This window comes from Aplidium turbinatum, chromosome 6 (genome assembly GCF_918807975.1).
Source record: "Aplidium turbinatum chromosome 6, kaAplTurb1.1, whole genome shotgun sequence".
Lineage (NCBI taxonomy): Eukaryota > Metazoa > Chordata > Ascidiacea > Aplousobranchia > Polyclinidae > Aplidium > Aplidium turbinatum.
Window position 1 is genome coordinate 26,058,607 of NC_137477.1, and position 17,575 is coordinate 26,076,181.

Here is a 17,575-nt window from a genome sequence, read left to right on the forward strand (position 1 = left end):
CGTATCCACAGCAAAGTTAAGACAATAATTTATTATTATCTGCAACCTGCCATGTCATCACAAAGACTTGAACATCTGGTGCAGATCAGCAGTGAGCGAGACATTGCCGATGACACTGGTCCTCAAAAATTGGTGAAAGCTTTTAAACTGACCTGCGATCGCAAAATAAAACTTTTGTGACAGTGATTCTTAACCTATGGCTATGGGTATTATTGGGTAATAGCCAGGTTTTTTTAAATTCTCTTTAAAGGGCCACCCAATAAATTTTTATGAGGCCGCCTATCATTGCAGCTCCATGACATAAAATAACGACATGCTTGCTAACATCAAGATCGTAGTCGGCAATTCTATGGACTGCAAAGGAAATGTATGGGAGCGTTTGGCCCCATTCTATTCTTTTATTTATAATTTAGAGTGCGTTCAATGTAAAACGAGCTTTTGCCCCTTTTCATTTTCTTTTTGTTCATTTTTCAATAAACTTCACAACCGAGCTGCAGTGAGTCACATCGCAATCGGTAATCTTAGTGACCATACTTTACGGTAGTATATTACCTCGAAATATTTTTGTCCACCCCACTCATTTTTGGCTGGCGCCGCCCCTGGACCGATCTATATAAAAACGTCACAAAAAAAGCAGTGCTCACTTCTGAGTGCTGCAATTTTTTATAAATTGCCGTTGTGTCATCTATGGTTGAATCCGTGCCATTTTGTGGTTATATTTGGACGAGCAGGCAGATCGCAAAATAAAATCTCTTTTTTAATCCCAACACAAATTTGGCGGGGATGATGTTAATGGCGGCAAAACTCTGCAGTGTTGCCAGAAGCTTTGGTTTGGAACTTTGGAAGTAAGTGAAAAATTAATTTCAAAACTTATCAATAATTTTCATGTTTAAAACACCTGAAAAGTTTTTTTCAACCAACTATATGACTCAATAATTTTTTTTATAACATATTATTTGAATGAATAACTTATAAAAGTATGTCTATTCATACCTGTGCTTGGTTTAATTGTAGTGAGTTGCACAAGATTAAAACAACTTTCATTTTCATCATGCTATTGCTTAGTTTAGATCCTAACAACACAAAATTTTAATTCAACTAACTTCACGACATACACAAAACAATTCCAGAGTATTATGATTAAAATTTAAAACTTTCATCTTTGACTTGGAAAAACTCAATTACTTTCTATGTTGAAGACTTTCAGTTTACGATTTGCAAAATTCAATTGATATTTTTGAAGCCTGCAACTAAGTACACAAAAATTAGATTTCGACCAATCTTCAATTTAGGCCTACAATATGGTTATCAGAAACCTACAGTTACATTTTGATTTGGTGTTTTTATAGCGGTGTACGTAATTTTCTTAAATGTTCAAAAATTCAACTTTTACCTTTCATCAAATATGGCAACATTTTTTCTTGTGACCTTATTTCTGAATTGTGTTTGGGGCCTGGGGGTGTAGGGTCTCAGTGACAGACTGACAGTGTGTGGTTATGATTCTTTTTCAGCTAGTTTTCACTAAAAGACAAATGAAATTTTTATGGCTCACTTGCTACTAAAATGTTATTTATAGTGCAATTTTTAAAGTGAATGGTCCTGTCACCCTTTCGCATCGGTATGCATTTGAGGAGCTGGTGTACAAGTCCCCTTGGTAACTCATGACAAAGACAGGACTCGACCAAACATATAGGGTGAAACTACTTTACCTTTGCTTTACTGTTCACACACTTAAATCCACATGTTTTGGTCAATTCCTCTTTGTCATGAGTTACCAAGGGGGGGGGGGGGGGGACTTGTATACCAAGCTCCGCAATTGATTGATTGAATCTTTATCCTTGGACCTGGGAAAGCTTCTTGCAAGACTTTATCTTAATCCTGGTAGTTTCTCATACTTGTAGAGCCTTTGAATCACTGATCCAGGCCCGGTCACTGAGATTGACAGAGTAAAGTTTCCGCTTGTTCAATTTTTGTTGCCAGGAATTATTCCATCCATTAGATGCCTAGGAATGGAGAACAGTTCTTTACGCGCATTGCTCAAGCGCACACTCCGAGAGTTGAACCAGCGTCGCTTGATCTTGAAGCTTCTTTGTTCCAGAAGTCACGTGTTAACCGAAGAGCGATCAAGGCGCACTATCAAAATTGGCACTGCATTGTTATTTAATGGATAGTGTGCATTCAAATTTTAAAGGTTGGCCTGCGTGCTTATTTGTAAAAAAAATGGTATTTTTTTAAAACATTTTGTGACACTTGAGAATATCTCACTCTACACTGTTTGAGAAACACTTGTCTAAGTTGTTTGGTCAGTTACGGTACTGTAGATCAGGGGTCCGCAAATAGTGGGTCGCAACCCAAATTTGGGTCGTGAGACCATTCACAGTGGGTCGCAAAACGGTTTAAAATTACCATAAATATAACTTGTATGGCAAAAATAAATACAATCATATAGTTTTTGTTGTGCTGAGTTTCGTACAATTTGGTAGGTTACAAGAAAATTTATACTTTTGATTGCAGTACAGTAGTTAAGCCCACGGTTATATATATAGCCTGGAAGACAGCTTGAGCCAGGGCATAAAAACTCTTTCAGCTTATCTCCAGAACTGGCGACTGAAACTTAGCGAAAACCAAACTTTGGCGGCAGCTTTCCACCTATACAATTAGGTAGCTGATCATGAGCTACATGTTCAGAACAATGGAAAACCTCTGACCTTCTGCCCCGAACCAGAATATCTTGGGGTGACACTAGACAGATCGTACACATACCGCCACCATTTGATGTCACTGCGCAAGAAAATGACATTCCACGCTGCACTACTCAAGCGCCTGGCAGGCCACAGCTGGGGGGCGAGGGCTGACACTTTGCGTATAGCAGCCTTAGCCCTTGTCTACTTTTCAGCAGAGTACTGTGCACCTGTTTGGTGCTGCAGTGCACACTACCATAACATCGGCACTGCCATAAACAGCGCCCTGCGCACAGTTACCGGATGCCTGCGTCCCACACCATTGGATAATTTTGCCATTCTCGCTGGCATCCAACCTTCTGAGCTTCGTCACGAAGAAGCCACTCTGTTTCTTGGCCGACGGGCACTAAAGCCTAGCCTAACCATCTTCTCCACCACAAGATCTCTGCTTCCCCAAACCAGCACCCCAGTCGACTGAAGTCAAGACAACCATTCGTGCCAGCCACTCAACTTCTGATCAACGCAGCAGATGAACTTCATCTCTGCGGCTACTTGGGCGGGGCGTCTTTAAATGTAGCAAACCCCGCAAACGTAGCAAACCTCGCAAACCACAAGGTTGCCAGATGGTTTTTTTTTTTATTGTTTTTTTTTTTAATTTCTTGGCGTTTTATTTATCGGGTGCAAGTTTTTATTTATTTAGTGTTGATGTTCTATTTTCATCAATAAAAAGATATAAAAATCTCTGTTTTGTTGGTTATGGTTAGTTTTGATATAAATACGTTTAAAGCAATGCCTTTGCGATCAACATTTGTGAGATATTGAAGGCTAATATGAACGCAATATTTGGTAGTCAGACATTCAGGAATCAGTACTCAATCCCTTAGAATTAGACCATGGTAAGGTGAGTTCACTAATCACTGGTTCTCTAAACACCGAGCTGCAGACGATAGATAAAACTTAACTTTTGCAGGCGACCGTAGTTTTGCCCTGGGCTACGCCGTGTGACACACAACCAAGAAGTTCCTAATGACAAGTTTTTGTGTGTGTTTAGAAAGTAAGGGATATTTTGTGAACGAAACCGGTTTTTCCAAAAGTTTTGGTCATTTGAAGTAAGTTTAAAATATTTATATGCTTTGGATCCTTTTTGGGCTACTTGCAAAAAAATTGGTGTGTTTCTGGGGTTGTTCTGAAACGTGTTTTTGGCTGGGTATTTTTGTAGAATCTGGCAACTCTGCAAGGCTTGCTTCTTTAAATGTAGCAAACCCAGCAAACTTCGCAAATCTTGAGAAAGGTTTCTACAATTCATGGCCGATGAGGTTTTCAACTGTTCATAGTTTGCATAAAATAGATAGGCCTACTCTACAGACAACCCTACGATTACTTGCTGCAAGTCTAAATCTATCTTCGGAGCTGGTATACAAGTCACCCCCCTCGGCAACTCATGACAAAGAGGAATTGACCAAAACATGTGGATTGAAGTGTGTGAACACGAACAGTAAAGCAAAGGTAAAGTAGTTTCACCCTATATTATATGTTTGGTTGAGTCCTGTCTTTGTCATGAGTTACCAAGGGGGGTGGAGGGAGACTTGTATACCAGCTCCCTATCTTCTTTAGGGAGACTATGAAAACCTTTTGGGGAAGGCTTTCAAATGCAGAAACCTTTCTGTTTGCGAGGAATTCGGAGTTTGCGACATTTAAAGATGCCCGCTGAGAAAACCTCACAACTATCAATTGACAAATGCACAAACCTTCGTGAAAGTTGTAATTGTACAAGCCTTTTGAGGTTTGCTACATTTAAAGATGTAGGCCTTGCAGAGTTGCCAGATTCTACAAAATTACCCAGCCAAAACACGCTTCAAACCAATTTTTTTGCAAGTAGCCCAAAAAGGAGCTAAAGCATATAGGTACTTTAAACACACTTCAAATGACCAAAACTTGGAAAAACCGGTTTTGTTCACAAAATATCTCTTATTTTCTCAACACACACAAAAACTTGTCATTAGGAACTTCTTGGTTGTGTGTCACACGGCGTAGCCCAGGGCAGAACTACGGTCGCCTACAAAAGTTAAGTTTTATTTATCGCCTGCGCCCTGCAGCTCGTTTTTTAGAAAATCAGTGATTTGTGAACTCACCCCACCATGGTCTAAGCCCTAAGGGATTGAGTACTGACTCCCAAATGTCTGACTACCAAATATTGCGTTCATATTAATTTACAATATCTCACAAATATTGATCGCAAAAGCATTACTTTAAACGTATTTTTTCAAAACTAACCATAACCAAAGCAGTGATTTTGATATCTTTTTATAGATAAAAATAAAACATTAATACTAAACAAATACCATATTCAAAGGGGTTTTGAAAAACATACACCCGATAAATAAAGCGCCAAGAAAAAAAAATACAATAAAAAAATACCATCTGGCAACCTTGTGGTTTGCGAGGTTTGCGATGTTTGCTAGGTTTGCTACATTTAAAGACGCCCCTCTCTAGTAGCATTCCAGTGTAGTCCGGGAACATCTTGAGTTTGGGCTGGTAAAAGGATAGAGTAGACCCTCGGCTCCAGAGGCTTGCACGACGACGAACTGCACGGGTAATAGGTCCACCCGCTTATTAAGCCCAATTTGGTCCATTCCGGAGTTGCTGAAGGTATAGGAGTTGTAGAAAATTGTCTCCCGCAGCCAAAATCGTCCGGTCCCGATGTGGCCTTAATAAGTTGGGACGACCGTATTGGAATTGATATTAATTTGCAAAGTGTTTTGCGCAAAATTATATGCTTCCGAAACGTTTGGGTCGCGAAGACTTCGAAGGATTGCTTTTTGGGTCGCACCAAAAAGTATTTGCGGACCCCTGCTGTAGATAACGGTATCGCAGCGGGGCTTATTGGTAGGGGTGTTCAATTTCGATTATTTGAATATTCGAAATTCAATTTATTTTCGATTTCCAAATTTCGATTTCAAATATCACAACTATTCACCAAACTGCAAAATGTGATTTTATTGAAAGAAACGACATGAAAATTCGCTAGAAAACGCAAACAAAAGCCATGAAAATTTGCGAAAAAAGAACACAAAATAACGTCTACAGCTCCAGGCCCATGTTGGTGTTTATGAACACAAGCTGATCGACATGGTCACCGGTCAGTCGGGAACTCAGCTTCATGACGGCCAGGCCAGCTTTTGAAAATGATCGCTCCGCTGGAGCCGAGGTTGCTGGGATCCCAAACACTTCAAGTTCATTTTCACAGCGAGCGATTCACTGCCGCAACATTTTACTGCAGAGTGCAGAGGTTTCGACTCGAAAGTGACATCGAGTATGTTTGCAAGCGCATAAAGCTAAACGCACGCTCCGTCTACGTAGCAAATTATGTTGTTTTTGGGTGCATTCAACATCTGATGACATTGAATCGACACAAAATGGTTGATTTTTGCTATGTCCCAGGCAGCAAAATCCGTCATTTTTACATTGATTGAACGTTTGCCGACATTAAATCAATGTAAAAATGACAGATTTTGTTGTCTGGTGTTGGATTGTAGCATCGCGACTTGTTCTAGTGATTATTTATCGCGAAGCTGTTGCGGTTTGCATTCAAAAAGTGTTTTCCTACTGCCGATCGCTAGTTCATCTATTGTTTTATGTATCAATACAGCATAAAAAGTTGCCCTCACACAGAAATATGCGTAGGGGCCTGGCCCCCACGCAGGCTCGTAGCCAGGGGGGCCTCGCCCCCCCCTGAAAAAAATTTCGCCCCCTCTTGGCAAAATCTCAACATTCTCGGGCAACAGCTGCAATAATAATAATAATTTTGCCCATATCAATTTTTTCGCCCCCCCCCCTAAAAAAGTTGCCCCCCCCCCTTGCTCTGTGGTATGGCTACCCCTTGCTCTGCGGTCTGGCAACGGCCCTGCTCCCACGACACGGCTTAGGCGCCTATGGATTCGGTAAAAAATGGATAAAACTGCGACAAAGCTCAGCCTACACTTTCTGCTATTGCACAACCTAGCTATCTTCATTCTTGAGAGAAATTTGTGAAATTTGGCATTAGAAATGCCAACCTGGCATCCCTGGTGCAGGACTGGCCGTTGGACCCGCAAGAGCGTGTGATAGTTACGTGATAGACGATGCGCATGTGTCGAAGTCTTTTTTCCCTTGCAAAATCCGACAAGACAGCTTTCGCGCCATTCGCGTTACTTTCAACCTCGTTCAGCCGAAAAGGCGGCTATAATTTCGAATATGTCCGATACGAAAAACGAATTTCGAATATCACCTTAATTGAAACCGAATCGAAATTGAACACCCCTACTTATTGGTTTTTGATTGTGGTAATTGTTGTTTATCATAGATATACGGTAATACAATAAATTTCAGTTAAATAACTTCCTTCGTAGTAAGTCACTTTATTGGAATCAATTTGTTTTTTTAGTATTTTTTTGTTATTACCGGTAATTTTGCAAGAACTGGATTACCGGATTGTTAATCTAGTTGGTTTATTTTTCAAAAACAAGAACAACAGAAATACGATATAACGAAAATACACACAAGTGTTTGTTTATATGGTCTACAATTTAGTTACCACCCAAAAAATAATAATTGGAGTTATCGCAGCAGCCTACTGTACCTTTAGATACTCATTGTTAGGCATTGTCAGGCGTTGTCGAGCAACATCAGGCAATGTCAGGGTTTTCAGCTCCAATCAGATTAGTTTTGGAGGTTACAGTTAGGGTTACAATTATAGGTAGGGTTAAATTTATGATCTGAATACCCTTGTCAGTTTTTTAAAATGCTGATGCATGACAATGCCTAGTGTTGCCAGTTTTTCTTAGCTTTTACCTGTTAAACTGGGCAAGTTATATTTCCCAGTTGCCGAAAATTTTTAGGAATTTGAGAATTATGTTTTCATTAAATTTTCAGGTTTCCTTTGATTTCAAAGCAACTTTAATAAAACAAATCTTATTTCTAAATTACAATATAGGCTATTGCAATTCTCATAATGGGTACCGTATTTGAAGGGGATGCAACCTAATTCGTACCATGAACAATTTGTACCGTCAGTTCGTACCTTGAAAAGATCGAGAGAAAAAATTAAAAAAAGCCGAAGTCGCTGATTGCAGTTTTCGCAAACATTTTAAAATTTTTCGCATAAACAAAAACTTTTAGGATCATTACCAGAAATTTTAAAATGTTTACGGAAACTCCGATCAACCCTAACTCTTTTAAAATGTTTGCGGAAATTCTGATCAATCTTAACCCTAAACCTTTTAAAATGTTTGCAGAAACTGCGATCAGCGACTTCGGCAAACTCTTAGGATCATTACAGGAAATTTTAAAATGTTTGCGGACACTGCGATCAGCGACTTCGGCTTTGTTCTATTTTTTCTCTCGATCTTTTCAGTTTGTTTGTTTGCGGAAACACCCTAACCCTTTTGAAATGTTTGCAGAAACTGCGATCAGCGACTTCGGCAAACTCTTAGGATCATTACCAGAAATTTTTAAATGTTTGCGGAAAAACGGAAACTGCGATCAGCAATGTTCTATTTTTTTCTCTTGATCTTTTCAGTTTGGGTACCTTTTAAAATGTTTGCGAAAACTGCGATCAGCGACTTCGGCTTTTTTAAATTTTTTCTCTCAATCTTTTCATGGTATGAACTGACGGTACGAATTGTTCATGGTACGAATTAGATTGCACCCATTTGAAGGTATATACCGGTGTATGCAAAGTTACAGTATATATAAGTTTATTCAGTCTAACCTAATCTGTTACAACCAAAAACTAGTCGTCTTATTTATTATTTGTGTTGCTTCTTTTCAGTGGATACGGCATGGAAGAACAAACTGCTGACCATATCATTCTTGAATGTTCTGTTTACAAGGCACCAAATGGAATGCATGGTAACATGATGTAGCTGCACTAGATGAATCTACACTCACTCAGCTTTCCATCACTTGCCTTGAAAATCTGAACAATCTTGTCTAACTCGAAAGAAGAAGAAGCTTTGCTTGATGATTTAGCTGTTTACACTTTTAAGCTGTAGTAGATGGAACTGACTTGCATGAAAATAAATGTATTTTTATTGCATGCATTGCAACTGAGTCTACTCTTTGAAGCATTGTTGTGGTTTTGACATCTGTCTGAAGATATTTCTTTCCTTTTCAGGCCAACTTCACCCCCACGTAATTAATTTATTTACAGAAACTTTAATCAGACCATATAATATATTGTAATATAAAATATATGCTTTTTTTCAGGTTGTATTTCACATTCTTTTAAATTTGAATGTTAAATGATGAAAATTGGTTGAAACTTTACCTATAAATATGCCACTTTTGGGAAAGAAACTTTTTGATCCTGAAATTGAATCAAAAACAGAAGACTGCAATAAAAGCTTTTGTATACCACACACCAAAGAATTATTCCAGTCAGAAATGTATCCTTTTTAGTTACAACCAACAGTGCTGATAGCCGTTTCATGCACACATATTTATGTCGTTTTTATTGTGCAATCATGCACACAATAGCAACCACAATGTTCCACTTTAAAGTCAATTTTAGAAAAAGTTGAATATTGTGCCGTGAGGCCAGATAGTGAATTTTGTCCCAATTTAAGAAAACATTTAAAGTTGTTAAAAAGAAGAAATTGTGGTTTGAAATGCTTCATGTGGTTACACAATTTTGGGCACCCTAGACCTAGTTGCTTAAAAACACAGTCTATTAAAAACAATCTTCTAAATCGCTGTTGGTAGCGTACTTTATTTCCCTTAGCTATATTTTCGTATCAGTGAGTTCCAAAATCGATTGAAATTATATGAAAAGCACATTTGGACTTGCCAATGCACTGGTCACATAAATCTTACCCATGAAGAAGCAATGAAATCTGAAAAGGAATGCCGGGAACGGTAAAATAGTTTTTACTGACTATTCATATTATTTAATGTGAGCTACGGATATGGCTTGGTAAACCTGTGTAGTGTGTACGATAATTTCATCGTATATACCAGTTAGACAAAAGTTGTTAATTGACCTATGAAGTTAGATATGTTGCAATATTTGAGTTTTTAGCAGATAATGTTTGAATCATGGGCGCCGACTTTTATTTTTGCACGGGGTGGCGGATAGCACAATATGGCAACCTAAAAACTTTCAAACTGCATGTTTTTGTTTGATTTTTACTAAGCGTGTTTCGTAAATGCAATTGTCTTTTCATACCTGATTTGTAGCTCGATAATTTACAAAGCAACTTTAAAACAAAGCGCAGGAGGTACGTCGTAAATTTTATTGTTACGTTGCTGCTCTGACACTTAAAATTTGGCAAAAGTATTTTGCGAACAGCAGCTCTGTCAATCCAAGTGTTAATCAACTGGTCAAGTTGTAACCGTGAAGCTTCTGCTTGATAAACATTTAAAATTAGGACGTGGTTCAATCGCTGTTGCGTCATGGTAGATCGCAAGTAGGTTTTTATGGGGTCCACGTCTTTTAGGCGCAGACAGTTAGGCACCGGTCAGATAGGCGCGCACACTGTGGCGTCTGGATATTTAGGTGCGGAGCACTGTGGCGCCCGTTCAGTTAGGTGCTATTCCTAGTAAAGTCTGCAGATTGTATCAGCTTGGCAGGTAGGGCAATGCTTTTCACACAAAATGTTATATTGAACAGAAAAATAGATTGTTTTATTAATGCGCGTGTGGAGATGAGGTGCGAGACAATGCTCTACTACTCTTGATATTAGCACATCTCCACAGGACATTTGCTATTCATCCTGAACATAGGTTGCAGCCAGATGGAACTTTACTTAATCTGTTATCTTTCGCAATTACTTCTACTCGGGATGGATTGGTCGTGTGGCGAGTTCGTATGAGACAACGCTCTACTACATGAATACATTTCTATTTGCAATATGAACCCTGGCTACACGTTGCAAGCATAGTGGTGCGACTTTGCTCGTTATTAAACCTAGTCTGGGTTTTGACGGAAAACTAAGTTACTCTTCACTCTAGCCTACCACCTGCTTGAATATAGGCTACGGTACATTTTTTACTGATGTTTAGTGTAGTTGTTATTTGACTCACTATAAGTGATCTCGAATAATTTATTGATAAAACTGGACTAACAACAAATAAATGCCGAACACGCGCATTACAATACAATCTATTTTTCTGTTCAATATAACATTTTGTGTGAAAAGCATTGCCCTACCTGCCAAGCTGATACAAACTGCAGACTTTACTAGGGATAACACCTAAATGAACGGGCGCCTCTGTGCTCCGCACCTAAATATCCAGACGCCACAGTGTGCACGCCTATTTGACCGGCGCCTAACTGTCTGCGCCTAAAAGACTTGCTCCCTTTTTATGCGCCTGAGTGCACTAAACGATCGCTCCGCCTCGCAGGTGGTGGAAGGCAACGATAAGTATATTTTCACAATGCAGACCACGTTGGAAGCATTAGTAAAATTGTTTCATTGCTTGCAAATAGATCAAGCAGTTGCGACATAGTTGCAAATCGGACAGAATGCTCTATCTTTGCATCTATCGTATTCTAGCCACGGGAATTCGCTCTCCCACGATTTTTGATAGCTTCTCCCTTCAACAGCGATTATCCTGCTCGTGCTCGGTTCTGCCACCTCCCTGATCGTGCTAACGCCTTTTGGCAGTGGCACACTTTCGTTCAGGCGTTTGGTCACTTTCATGCTGGCTGAAATCCTGACTAGACGCAACAAAAAATGACCTGCAATTTTGAACGCTTTTTCGGTGGCATCTTTAAGCTGAATAAAACTGGAATGTCCGCGAAAACTTTTACTGGACGACTTTTTGTAATTTTTTCTATGATGTAACAAGCAACTCCTATGTCAGACCAATAAATTCCCGCCTCAGACTTTTACAGGACGACTTTTCGTGATTTTTTCTATGATGTAACAAGCAACTCCTATGTTAGACCAATAAATTCCCGCCTCACAGTTTGTCACGCATTGACACGCAATATTACTGCATGAAGTAGATAACAAAGTATAAATTAAAGCATGAAGTAGAAGTAGATAACAGTAGGCTACACTCCAATTAAAATCGGAAAATAATTCAAAATGCAAAATCTTGAGTATATAATTGAAAAAGTTTGCTTTTATTATTGGGAATGGGCAGGGAGTGTAGCTTTCCTCGAATAGAATCATGTAAACGTGTAAATTTGCAGAACATTTAAACTGCTACTTTACTGAGTGCACTTTTTAAATAAAACTCAAAAAGTTTCGAAAATTGCATTTTTTTAATGAAATTTGAAAATAGATATTCATTTACTTATTTAGGGGGTGGAGCCATCAATCATCGAGATAATTTTATATCCAAGTATTTTATAGCTGGCATAATTTATAGCGATATCATGAGCAGTTTAAAAATTTTCAAAAAAGATTTTTGAGGGAGGCAATGGAAAGATCGTATTTTATTGATTAATAAATCCCATTGTAAACCTAACAAATGGAACAATGACTTATGACAAGTAACAAATAAAACGATCGCAACAACAACAAGGAAAAAACTCGTAGCCACGTGTTGCGTAATCTTCACGTAGCTTGCTTGATGTTACGCGAGTATCATGCTTGTGACAAAAACAATCATTTTCTTCGCAATACTGTATTGGTTCACCTATTGCTTTACGTTGACTTGAAGCGAAAACCAATGATCAAAAAAAGATTTAAACGTCCGTTCAAATTACATTTATTTGCAGTAAGTAATGTAACCTAAACGGGGTGGATGCCGCCCCGTCACAGCGGTAACGGGGTGGAGTGGCCATCCCGTAAGTCGGCGCCAGTGGTTTGAATAATCTAACATAATTTTTTTGTAAGTTTGCTGTGGAGTAAAATTTGATGAAGCTTTGTTTTGATCAATTTTTAAAAAAACTTAAATTTTCAATTTTATAAATTAAGTTTATCAGTTAGATAAGACCAGGCACTTTTAGTCAAATTACTTCTCTGTTTTGCTGTTTCCACGTATGTCATATATATACTGTATATATACTGTATATATATACTGTATATATACTGTATATATATATAAAAGATGCTTTTCTTTTTCTTAGCTTGTTGAGTTGGAATGTGAGTTATGTCAGTGAATGGAGGAGCCTTTTATCAGTATTTTTATTAGTGATATGTCTGAGACTTTCTGCAACTTTGCGTGTTGTAAGAATGTGTTTCAATTTATGTTACAACTTAATGCACAGAAACCTTTGATTTTTTCTCAAACTCAAAAAAAGTACTGTCTGCAATTGAGGTTCCAAAGCAGCCGTTATAAAGTTGTATAAATTTTCATAGCGCGTTTAAGCTTTGTTACATGTTCATATTTACAGGTTAGTTCGGTTTGGTGAAGTATGGGAAAAGCCATTGTTTAGTCTTGTTCACCAATCTTTTTCTCCATTGGATAACATCGTTGCTGAAGCATATTCAATGTTTATGACAAAACTTATGCCTGATGAAAAAGTTACTTTTACGGTGGTGAGTAGCCTAGGCAACAAAAAGGCATACACTTCATTGCCATCTACCATAACCAGAGCTGTATTTATATATACGAGGGCAAGGGTTCCAAAGTAACCCTGCCCCTCTTTCTTCAATTCCTGATAAACAGTCAGCTGGCTATTTTTAGTTTGTTTTTGAATATGTTTTTTTATATTTGCTTAATGTAATTTATTTAAATATAAAGTTAAATGTATAACAATTTATTTCATTTTTGGTTCAGATCTTTGATAGAGTTTGAAATTACTTTAGTTCCTCGGTTGCTATCCAATTATTCATATATTGTGATTGTAGTTATTTTTGTACAAGATCCGTTTTTTTCTTATTATCTTAAGGTTTCTGTTTTGTTGCAAATTAGCCAATTAAATCATGCAATACCATTTTGATTGTGGAGTATTGATTTGATTCCAAACTGCCTCAGGCCTTACAGGGTTAATATCTGGTCCTGACATCAACATTGCATCATTTGATCATAAATGGCCCAAAAGGACTTTTTGTATTTTATAATTATTATTGGTGGGAATTTCCTTGTAAGTTAAACAAATGCTTGCCTTAGGCCAAAGCAAGGAAGGCATTTGAAGCTACGGTGGTAAAAGGATATGAAGCTAAAGAAGAAGATGATCAGAGTGCGCTTTCATCATCTGGTCCTTCTAAGGAGTCCACATCACCTTCTAGTGATAAAGAAAACAAAAGCCGGCAGGCATTGATAACAGACATTTTTAAGACCGGTGAGTTAAAGTGTTTTTATTAGTATTTCATCAGTTTGTAGGGTAACTACTACTAAAGTACGGTATAGCATAAATATATATAAATAGCTAATGCATAAAGAAGTTAGAACTACAGTATGGTATAAGTAGCTGATGCATACACATTACACAATGAAATATGAAGATTACATGCCGATTTAACTTGTAAACCGTTCTATTGCATTGCATTTATAATTTAATTTCCAGACCATAAGGTGATAGGATGATATGTTTTCGATAATTTGGTAAATTGTGGCTGACTCGGACCTTCACTAATTCTCCCGTATTTGTTTTTACTAGATATGAGGCGCTCACAGAGGTGCTCAACTTCTTTACCAAAATGTGATCCTTCAGCAAAAGGAAAGAAATTGAAACTTCTTCCTGCCAAATATGATATTTTACTTACTAATGAAAACAAGGTCAATCGTTTGTTGGGTTACCCAGGCGTCAAACTGCGCCTTTTTTTTACATTGATTCAACGTTGAACCAATATAATAATGTATTTTAATGCCTGGTTGATTGATATTTTCCCTTTTAGATGGATGAAAACGTTTCAGTTCAAATATCGAACTGAGTAATGAAAGCAAAAAAAAAAGAATATTGTCTGTTTGCACAGCCGTACGAGACCAAACCATTTTGGGGGGGCAGAACGTAAATTTGCCCAAATGTGCACGCTTTTATAGAAATTGCCCAAACATAATGTATGCAGTGCATGATAACAGTGAAAAACTGACATAACAAGATCACCAGCAGTGGCGTAGCCAGGAATTTTGAAAAGGGGGGGGGTTTGATGACGTGTTTCGCTTATGGCGACACCCATCGGCGGGGGGTCTGGGGGGCTTCCCCCAGAAAATTTTGAAAAATTACTTTGAATTTGGTGCATTCTGAGAATATTTTCAATAAAAATGTGGGTATGAATATTCCTGTAAAATGGTGCTGTCCGGTGGCATAGCAAAAGGATAAGATCATGTTTTCTTCGGCATTTTTCGGAAATAAAGCTACAAGTCTCTATGTTTTCTTGTTGCTAATTCCTGGCTGAGATATTTGAATGTTTGGTAATGGCAAAACTCGCTCTTTGCATATTTCATTTAAAATTAGGCAAACTTTGTTTTAGAGGCATAGACTGAAAGCATCATTCTCAATATCGTGACGTCACACACGTGCCAAAGGGGGGGGGGGGTGCAACCTCCAACCCCCCCCCCCTTTGGCTACGCCACCAGCTACCTAGAATTTCTTACCAAAGGAATCAAGATAGAAGAACTGAATTCCTCTTTGAAGATACCTTGCTTGTGCAATGTGCATGTGCATTGCTCGATGCTTCTGCACTTTGGCATGGTAGATAGGAGTAACAAATATTGTTTTACACACCACAAATATAAAATAACCCCACTTAAATATTCAGTTGTGATGTCATAAAAGACTCAGAAAAATAAACATTGCAGGAAACCTGCTCAGTGTGACCATACGGATTCAGAAAAAAGTACATAACAATAGAGAAATTTAATTAAATGTAATAAAACACAGACATACTACTTCTGTTCAAATAAACTTTGTTCTGAAATCAATTAAAGTAGTTTTGATGATACGAATTTTAGTACAAAAAATAAAAAGGTCTGGCAGCACTACTTCTAAAAATTTAGTTAGGCTAGGTAACTTGATGACAAAAATTAACTAATGTATTCTAAGGATGCATACAGACGGTGACGTAGGATTCAAAGATCCCAATTAGTCTAACAGTTCGTATTTACATTTTCAATGTCTGAATATTGAATAATATTGAATCGTCGGATTTGCAGAAGGCGTCTTTGGATTTTCAAAAAAATCGCCGAATAGTGCCGTAGCAGACCCTTTTATAAAAGTAACCAAACAAAGCTAAGCTACACCTTAACATTACTTTTAACAGGTAGGCTATAACATTTTTTTGTTAAATGTTGTGGTGTTGCTTAGCTAATAGCTATGTCTGTTTATGGTTGAAAAAGTACTGTAACCTCTCCACCCGAATTGTTTTATAAAAGTGTTCACCTGATTTATATAAATTCATATTTTGTAGTCGCCCAAATCAAGATGATGCATTTATAGATATTATAAAAAAAATCAAAGACTTTGTAAATTTTGATGCGAGGCAACTGTATCATGCCAATTGGGCAGTTTTATAAATAGACTATGATCAGATAATTTCATATTTTTTTGTTGCCCAAATCTAAACGATACAGTTATGTAAATGGGAAAAATTAAGGCAGTGGCTATTTGACCGGCGCCGGCCTTTTAATCTGAAACACTATTTAACCGGCTCCGGTCTTTTAATCTGAAACACTATTTAACCAGCTCTGGTCTTTTAATCTGAAACACTATTTAATCGGCTCCAGTCTTTCAATCTGAAACACTATATGACCGATATCATATATAACCTACATTACTGTGGTTGTTCACGAAAAAGCCACTGCCTTAAATTAATGAATTTGTTCATTTTGGGGAAATTGCCTCACGCTAATTTGGGCAGTTGCATAAACAGACTAATCAGTTTTATCAAATAATTTCATGTTTTGAGCTGCCCAAATCAACACGATGCATTTGTGAAAATTAATAAAATTAGCTATATATATAGCAAATTTTGCGTTTTGATTTGGGCAGTTTCACAAAAGTATTAGAGACATATTTTGGTGGCTGCCCAAATTGGCATGATGCTGTTGGTTAAATGCATTTCGTACTACAGTTTGATCACCATGCAATACAATACATCAATATTGTGTGGCCAAATGAAGATTTTGCGGCACATTTCTTGTGCAAATAAGAGGCTGTACTTAGTTTGATAGGTAAAAGATATTAATTTATAGTTTTTCTTAATTCATGCAATTTTGTAGCTTTTCATATAGCAATTTTTGCCCTAATAATTGCAAGATTTTGCCCGAATTCGCGACGTTTTGAAACAACAGGGGGGGCGGCTGCCCCCCCTGCCCCCCTGGCTCGTACGGCTATGTCTGTTTGCATTTTATAAATGAAAACAGTCAACGATAAATCGTGTAGACTTAAGACTTCACTGCTTTTCTATGCGATTGTGGCAGCTCAACTGCAGATGTTTTAACATCAAAATCTGTTTCATTAAGACATGTAATTTCGCAAATTTTACTCAAAACACAGTTTGACAACTCTTAACCTATGTATACGTCACGTGACACAGATTGTGAGCAGAGTTCCTTGCGAGCATCTGCAGCGTTTGAATAAACCGCCGAGTAGAGAACTCATTCGGCTGTTCATTCGAGCGAACGCTGTACGACTGTTTGGAGGAAGAGAAAAGTTGCCTTGGCTTGTTGACGAGATTATGGTAATTTTTTGTTGATTTATCATTGAATATAATGTATGTTGAACTCTTTCGAGTTCAACATAGTTTTTTAAACCTGAGTTTTTTAAAAGCGACTGCATTTTAACATTGCATTGATGTCGGAGATTTTCATGGAATTTTTCACTAAGACATGAACATTTTCGAGTCTCACTAGACTTTAATTTTGTCAACGTTCAAAACTGTTTTCAGGCCTTCCGTAGGTAGCCTATGTTTGCTCATTGCTCAATGCTCACGTCATGACACCACCATCCTGTAATGTGTCGATGGCGTAGTAACTAAGCTAACTCCATATCATTTTTGCGCACTTTTAAGTTATGC

The 17,575-nt window shown here is 37.8% G+C and overlaps 1 protein-coding gene across 1 annotated transcript in view; it reads left to right on the forward strand.

Annotated features, from left to right (window-relative positions):
- The first annotated feature begins 8,964 nt into the window (after positions 1-8,964).
- LOC145771523 (tyrosine-protein kinase BAZ1B-like) overlaps positions 8,965-17,575 on the forward strand; it is a 32,255-nt gene continuing 23,644 nt past the window's right edge. The window contains exons 1-6 of the mRNA XM_082583219.1: positions 8,965-9,106; positions 9,459-9,575; positions 13,009-13,153; positions 13,728-13,899; positions 14,218-14,336; positions 17,096-17,239. Coding sequence (XP_082439345.1) covers positions 8,997-9,106; positions 9,459-9,575; positions 13,009-13,153; positions 13,728-13,899; positions 14,218-14,336; positions 17,096-17,239 — 807 coding nt within the window. The 5' untranslated portion in view covers positions 8,965-8,996. The remainder of the gene's footprint in view (positions 9,107-9,458; positions 9,576-13,008; positions 13,154-13,727; positions 13,900-14,217; positions 14,337-17,095; positions 17,240-17,575) is intronic.